The sequence below is a fragment of the Macadamia integrifolia genome, chromosome 4 (assembly GCF_013358625.1).
Source record: "Macadamia integrifolia cultivar HAES 741 chromosome 4, SCU_Mint_v3, whole genome shotgun sequence".
NCBI lineage: Eukaryota > Viridiplantae > Streptophyta > Magnoliopsida > Proteales > Proteaceae > Macadamia > Macadamia integrifolia.
Genome location: NC_056560.1, coordinates 15,368,812 through 15,377,016, shown reverse-complemented (window position 1 = coordinate 15,377,016; position 8,205 = coordinate 15,368,812). Strand labels below are relative to the sequence as shown.

At 38.0% G+C, this 8,205-nt stretch overlaps 1 protein-coding gene across 1 annotated transcript in view; it reads left to right on the top strand.

Annotated features, from left to right (window-relative positions):
* Window positions 1-2,422: 2,422 nt before the first annotated feature.
* LOC122075891 (ribose-5-phosphate isomerase A-like) overlaps window positions 2,423-8,205 on the top strand; it is a 32,793-nt gene continuing 27,010 nt past the window's right edge. The window contains exons 1-2 of the mRNA XM_042641104.1: window positions 2,423-2,778; window positions 3,656-3,807. Of these exons, the coding sequence (XP_042497038.1) occupies window positions 2,628-2,778; window positions 3,656-3,807 (303 nt within the window). The 5' untranslated portion in view covers window positions 2,423-2,627. The remainder of the gene's footprint in view (window positions 2,779-3,655; window positions 3,808-8,205) is intronic.

The window sequence follows — 8,205 nt, the reverse complement described above, 5'->3', positions numbered from 1 at the left end:
ACTAAAGGAAAATTAGAAGATAGTCAGGCCCTAACTCTTTCTCTTGCTGAACCTTCTGATTCCGAAATAGACTTTGCAGAGAAAGAATTCCAATCTATGCTACCTCAACAAGCAGCAGTCCCTGAGTCTCTTTCTCAGCTTAATCAAGTTATGAGAAGAGCTCGAAAAGTTATGCCTACCGCTCCTACAAATTATTATTACCTCGACCTTCTTCTGTCAATCTTCAATTTGAAGTAGAAGGAGAACCTGTAAATTTCCTGATCGATGGTAATACTATTTTTGAGTGGAATATTGATGGTTTGTCTGAATATCAAATCATCAATCTCCTGAAACAGATGCTTATGTATGCCACAGCGGTAAAACTCAATCATTCATCTAATTCAGATGTTGCTAAAATGATAGTAATAGGATTTTTCGGCCAACTTCGTAGTTGGTGGGATTTTTATCTGTTTGAAGATGTTAGACAGCAGATTATAGGTACTATGACCTGTGTTCCACAACAGCGTACTGAACAATTAGTTGATGGTAAATTTACCCAGTGAACTGTTTATGTTGACCAAGAAGATGGGGTTAATACTTTAGTCTACACTATAACTCTTCATTTTGTTGGACCAGCTGAAATCCTAGCTGATCGAATAAGAGAACAATTAATGAATCTTCGATGTCCTACACTATCTCATTATAAATGGTATAGAGATATCTTTTTTGCTTAAGTCTTTTCTAGACAGGATTGTAAAAATTCCATATGGAAAGAAAAGTTTCTCTCTGGTCTACCTCCTTTATTTGCTCAAAAGGTCAGGTATAGACTTAAAAGCAAAGCATAATGGCACTATTCCCTTCGAGCAATACACATACGGGGAATTAGCTGCTGAAGTATGCAATGAAGGTCTTCAATTCTGCACAGACCTTAAACTTAAGAAACAACTATCTAAAGAGAGACAAGCTGGATTTCGAGAACGTGGAGATTTCTGTGATCAATTTGGGTTTGAAAAGGTTTGCCCTTTAGGCTCAAAGAAACCTCATAAGAAACTCTCTAAGTTTTCAAAGCCTAAATATCAGGCTAAACATTATAAGTCTAAGGGCCCGTTTGATAACGTTTCTGCTGTTTCTGTTTCAAGAAACGACAGAAACAGAAATTTCCGTTTCTGGGAACAGAAACAGAATTTTGGGTGTTTGATAAACCTTGTTTCCGTTTGATTGGATGATTACAGTGTTGTATTTACATTCCGGTGGATAACGATCGGCGGCCATTTGCTTGAAGAAATAGATGCTTCGGCGTGACAGCCGACTATTTCCTTGAACAAGACAGGCGTCAGAAGCTGATGCTTCTTGGCAGCAAATTGAGGGGTCGATCATCAAGGATGAATTTGGAGTTCAGATCATCAAGGATGTATGCGTCTTTAGCATCCTCAAAAGACATGGATCTTCTGTTCCCTTCGACTTCCAAGCATTCGGAAGGAGAACTGCAACAGAAAAGTAGAGAAACCATGGTTTCCGATCGCCATCAGCAGCAGCAAGAGTTGAATTCCGGTCTGATGCAATTTTGCTTTGCCCCGAGCCCCCTGCTTGCAAATTACGTGGACGGTAGCAGCGAAGACTGAGAAGGAGGAGCTGATGATTTCCTACAACCTCGTTCTTCAAGTCCCGAAGCGGAGAGCATGTTTGTGAGGTTCTTGTCTTGTGGTGGCGGTGTCGTTGGACCTCCCTCACATGATATCCGTGAGATCGGCGACAAGTCTCCCGCAGTATCGGTGACTCCCACCAGAGCGGTTAATCAGAGAAATTCTCAATTCGTAGCATCCATGAAGCACGAAGCATCTGAGGTTGTTCCTCAGCAGAATGGATACTCTGCCGCTGCTTCCCAAATGCTTTATCAAGCTCCGCCGCCGGCGCCTCTGCCCAGCCAGAGCTCAGCCTCCATGGATAATTCTTACGGGATGGTGAATTTGATAGTCATGGATCACAATCCTCCTCAAGTCAAGACTGCTAGCGCCAATTGCTCCAATCTTATCAGACACAGTAGCAGAGTCGACGAGGAAGATGACAGTGCCTCATCAGAATCTGCGGGAAGAAACCTAAATCGACGACGACTGACAAGATGGAGAGGAACTCTGTAGACGGAGCTAGTCGGAGACGGTAGTGATGGTAGTGATGCCAAACTCCGTCTTCAATATCGATTTTTTGTGCCCCATTTTTGTTTCGAGAAACGAGCGAAACAAGTAAAACTTGTTTCGTCATTCATGTTTCTTGAAGCATAAATTGTTATAAATTTCAATTTATGTTTCAAGAAACAAGTGAAACAGAACACTTTTATCAAACGGTATTTATGCCATTTCTGTGTTTCTGAGAACAAGAAAACACAGAAACACATTTCTGGTTACGTTATCAAACGGGCCCTTAAACTCTGCTCTAATCACTTTTCGCACGAAGTCAACAAAATGGACTGAATCACAGTATCACACTGCAAAAGGTTTAGAGAGTGAGTGATCATACTACGAACGCTAGGCTTTCTTTTGGATTCTTCCTACTTCCCTCAAATTTGTTGGTCTCATCATCTTCCACCTGGAGCTGCTTTGCTTCTCTGCAGAAATCAAGCATTGAAACCCTAGCTTCCCGTTTGTTCTTCAATGCAAGGAGTCATTTCTTTTAAGCAGCTAACAGCCGGTGATAAATATCCGTTCTTCCCCAGAAGCAACCATTCTATAAATGGAAGTAAGTTCTGTGGTTTCTTCAAGAGAAGGGGATTCAATTTGTCCATCTCTGCAATCTCCCAAAACGGTAATTCTCAGAAACATGGGCGTTTGTTCTTTTTTATCCTTATAATTTTTCTACTGAAAGTTTAGTTTTTGGTTTTGATTGAGTTGCCAAATTATTGATGGGGAATTTCGAGAGTTTGGATCGCATGTGGTGTCGAGCAAAGCTATTGCAATTTTGTAGATGAAATTCATGCTGATTTTTTTTTTCTTTAGATTTTTGGATTAGTTTAAATTATCTTTTTGGTTCATCATTGATAAACGGCTGTATTTTCTCTTTAGCTTGCCATTTGGAAACTGTATATGAATTCCACTGGCCTTTGAATTTGACTTTGAATTTCAATTTTTTCTGTGTCAACAAGAATTATGTGTACGGGGAGTTGAATACCGCACTATGTTCATTTTGGGTGTGATCATAATGCTTGAATGAACTTCCTGGATGTTTGGACAGACATATCTGTGCTACTTGCTTTTGTTACTTGATGTTTCTTTACTCATATATACATATCTTTTAATACCTTGTGGATAGACTATAACATAAGATCAAGAACTCTAGATGCTGTGTTTTTTTTTTTTTTTTATTACAATTTGATGACTTGGAAATGCTTACATAAGAATATGCATACATCTTTACAAATATAAGTATTAAAAGTTTGTTAAGATATGTACCATGATAGGTGGAATATCCTTAGCATTGTTTCTTATTATGCTTTATGTTTTATTCTTAGTAGTAGCTAGTTTTCAGTAGATTAGACTACGTAGAGTAGGTTTCCTACTTCGATTGTGGTAAGGTTTGTTACAAATTGGATGATTTGTGCTTCACTATTCTTGTTTCTTTCTATCCTGCAGTTGAAATTAATTCTAAATAAGTGCTGAAAATGACATTCCTATGAAAATCGTAGATATAACTCATGAAGCACAGGATGCTTCAAAGCGTGCTCTTGCAAAGAAGGCTGTGGGACTTGTTAAATCCGGAATGGTGGTTGGTCTGGGCACAGGAAGCACAGCATCACTTGCCATTGAAGAGCTTGGTAGACTGATTAGTCAAGGGAAGGTGAGAACTTATAATTCAAGTACTACTGATTTTCCTTCGCTGGCTAAGGATGATTGAGATCGTGTTGTTTGTTTTTGGAATCTCATGGCTGCATGATCTGAGACCGGGAGACTTTAACAGTAGATCAATCGGGAAAGCAATCCCAAACAGAATTCTTAAGTTAGATGAGCCATCCACAGAGCCACAAGAATTGTATGATATTATTGCAAGGACTGGTTGATTGGATTAAACTAGTAAAGTCAAATGAACATAAGTGAGAATTCAAGGGAACTATTAGAAAATTATGGAGATAAAGGGTATTTCTTAGAGTTTTTCAAGACTAGTTTGAGAACTACAATGAAGCAAATACTAAAGCATTTTTCTTGATATCCAATGTCTCTTTTTCATGCTCACATCAGAGTCGGAACCAATCCCTTTGTGCAATACTCAATGTCTGCACACCAATGAATTTGTACAGAGAAGGATCCTACCTTTTCTTTTGGTTCTGTAGCCTATGTTATCTGATCTTCCAACTAAGATATGTAACCATGTCGAACTTCACGTAAGCCAATGGTGAAGGAATGGATGGTTTGCTTGTATGATGCAGTTAGGCAACTACTTAAGATTGCATGTTGCTGTTTTTATATATCAATCACAATGTCTAAAATGCTTCTTTTTGATTTTCTTTTTTTTGGTTAACCAAGGTGTCCAGGCTAGCTTACGCGCACCTCGACTAATCCTTGGGGAGACTAGCGCAGCAACCCACCTCCACGGTCTCCACTTAAATCGCAGATGCACAGATGGGGACTCGAACATGGGACCGTGCGCCTAGCCACCCAATCCCCAATTGCCCATCCTACCTTTTGAATTTTGGAATTCTATGCTAGGATCTTACCACAGTTTGTTGGAGTTTGTGGTCATGAACTTCTGTCCACAGGAGTGATGGACATTTGTATTGCAAGAGGTGTTTCAGTCTTCTTTGGCCAAGCTCGACTGAGCAGTCTTAACTGATCCTTTTGTGATGAGAATAGTTTTCCTGCAAGCCTAACACATTTCTAATTACCCTAATTAGAAAGAGAGTGCTAGTTCTTAAAGGATTTATCATATGTAGTTTACTTTGGTGTAAGTTTCTATCTTATATTTATTTACTGAATCTCCTTTAGTTGTTCTCCTTATCTACATATTCCATTGAAAACTACCCCCTCATGGTGATTTTCTTTGTTTGATAGAATTCTATATGTGCTTCATATCTTTTTCTCAATGTATCTTACTGTGGAGTTACTCGGCATGTAGTTTGGCATCAAGAACATCTCCGATTGATATCCCTTCTGTGGAGCTAATTTCCAATAAAAACTTTCTAGTTTATACTTATAAATCTGAACTTTTGAATAGATTCCATTGTCTTAATCGTTAGTTTTTCATTATCTTAATCATTAGTTTTTCTCTCTTTTGCACGTTGAGGGATAAGTAGTGGCATTCATGGTTGCTTTTACCCACTCCTAGATTTTACTCTACTGCAATGGTTATCAGTACTTGCTGATTAAGACATCATGTGCGGTGTTTACAGTTTGTGACAATACAAGGTCACTTCATCCTAGACCACAGAGTTTGTCCTTTAGGCTGTGTTTGATAGCCAAGAAAAGAAAAGAAAAGGAAAGAAAAAAGGACAAAATTTATACAAGAGAAATTTGTACTTTTTTCTTGGTTTAGGAAGTTCTCTTTATGCTTGGTATGTCCTAAACCAAGAGAATATTCAGTTTTTGAATTTCAAATTTTACATTGGGAATTGTGAAGTTTTCTTTTGCTCAAAAAAAAATAATGAGAAAATATAAAAAGTTTTCTTTTCTTCTCTTCTTATGGTAACCAAACGTGCATACCTTTTTTTTTATTTTCTCACCATTTCATTTCTTTTCTTCTCTTTTCTTTTCCTTTCTTTTCTAGATTCTTTTTTCTTTTCTTTTCTTTTCTTCTCTTGGCTACCAAACATAGCCTTAGTGACTGTGATGCAGATTCATCACTGAAATAGGCTTGTTTTATTGGGAATAACTCTAGGGTTAGGTTGTATATGTGTTGGACCTTCAGTCCATGTGGTTTGGAGTATAACGGACCACTTTTTTAGTCTAAACTGGGGGTATTATGGTTGTATACGGGTTTAGCTAGTTTGTTTCTTTTTTCATTAATTTCCATTTTAGTTGGGTTCTAGTTGTTAGTCTTTGTTATTATTTATTTCTTAGAGGTTAAGTTATTAGTTGAGCAAGTCATTAGTTCCTTTTTTAGTTTGTTTCTATTTTCAGTTTAAAGAAACTTATGTAATAGGCAACCAATTAGAAGTTTCTATGTTTGAGACTTTCTAAATTGGAGGGCTTGCCCCCCTTTTGTTTTAACTATAAATACAAGCATGGAGGCTCCCATAGCTCTTCGATTTGAAGAATTAAACCATGGCTGCTGCTGCTGCTGCTTCTCCTTGCTGGGAATTGCTTTGTTTGATCAAAACAGGTGGAATTGGTGACAATCCAACTGATCCTCTGTGGTGGGAAGCCCGAGGGGTTATTTCTCCTTATTATCTTCTGCTTCTCTGTTCAAGGTGTTCAAGACCTGCAACTCCAACCTCAATCCATCACAGGTAACTGAATCTGGTCCTTTCTCGGTTCTGCCCAGAAATTCCAGAATTTCTTGCTCTCCAATTCTTCTATCCTGGACATACCAACCATCTGATTAGGCTCAAATTTTGGATCAAAGATGCCCCTCCCCTATTGTGAGACTTGACCAAATTTTCAGCCTTATTGGACCATCTGATTTTGAGTTATTGAAAATCTCCTGAATTCTGTCCTGTAGTGACTGTTACCCTGTTTTCAGACCTGAGACTGAAATCGATAGTGTGGATCTTTTTGCTTCTGATTTCTTTGGTGTTCAGACATATTTTCCATATTGTTACTAACCTATTTCATCATCTAAACTAGCATTTTATATCTGTTCTGATCTGATCCCAAAAAACTATAATTCTGAGATCGATATCATACCCTTGATCTGTTTGTGGTTTTTCTTTTGAGAGTATCCTGTAGCTCTGGGATTTGGTTGGCCTTGCCGATTTCCACATTAGACTGCTTCATGTTGGTCACCCATGAACACTAACAACTGCAGTGAATCATTATTGATTAAAAAAAGACAAGAGAGGGATCTTTTTCTTTCTCTTATGTTGATATTGTGCCAATCAGTTGATGCGATGAATTTTTCCTATGGCTTGCTCTTTTTTTTTAGTTCTTTTATCTGGGTTTGATTGCAAACATATATAGTAGTTAATCTTTATTTCATAATGCCGTAATAAGCTAATAGCAATCCCATTAATTTGTGGAATACATTCAGCTCTTTTTTCCTTTCTCTTTAATGATATCACATTGATACGCATAGAAGGTTCTGCTCACTTGGTGATGTAGTCATGATTATAAATTTATAATCACTTATACCCACTCCACTTTCTCCCTCTCTTCCAACATCTATATCAAGCAATTGTTCTTTTTTGAAAGTTTGCTCTTTCCAAGACATCTCTAATGGCTATATTTCAATGCTATATTCCAAGGGCTATATTCCGACCACCATATTTTAATGGCTCTTTCCCAATGACTCTTTTCTCTCTCCTATATATATATATATCTTTTGTTTTGAAGAGATAGAGTTGATGATTTATATTTCCTGGAACTTGTGGGTGTGCCATGGTGAGCCTCAATTGTGAGTTTGAGATCCTTTAGTGGTGAATGAGTCCCCAACAGACCAAGACTTAAGTGGTCCTCTCTAACCCTTGTTATCCTGTAAGACCTGTACCTAAATCTTATTAGCATTTTTCTTTTTTGAGCTGCATCACCTGGATCATATATTCTTCAGTTACAGGAAGTATCCCATTCTTTTGGATTTTTTTTTTTCTACCGAAGATCCTAAATGTAGAATTAGGGTTCTACAATTAAAAGTCTTCAAAGAGTGAAACAAGCTCCAAAAAACCCTTGAACAACCTTAGCTTCTGTTGGAAATAGGAGAGAAAAAACATGCTCTTTTGGTTTTGGAAAGTGCAAAAAGCAAAGGATAAATCAGGGCTAGGCATTAGAGGGCATTGGTAGTGCGGGTTGGAACAGGAAACTGTTTTAATAGAGTTAGGGTTTCATGAATTTGGAGGTGATAGGCTGGGATGGGTTTTGATATGGTGTCACATAAACTGAAAAGTATTTAAAAATATTTTGATGGGTAGGGTTCTGATGGTAGATGATGAGGCGAAAGGGTTGATGGAGAAGTTGTTTTGGTGGTGCGTTGATGGATATTAATGCTGGAAAAGGACTGTTTCAGAGCTTGAAGAAGCTGCTAGAACTGTAACAAGAAATAGAAAGTAGAAGCGATAGCTCAGCTAGGAGTCCAATTAGGGTTGAAGAAACC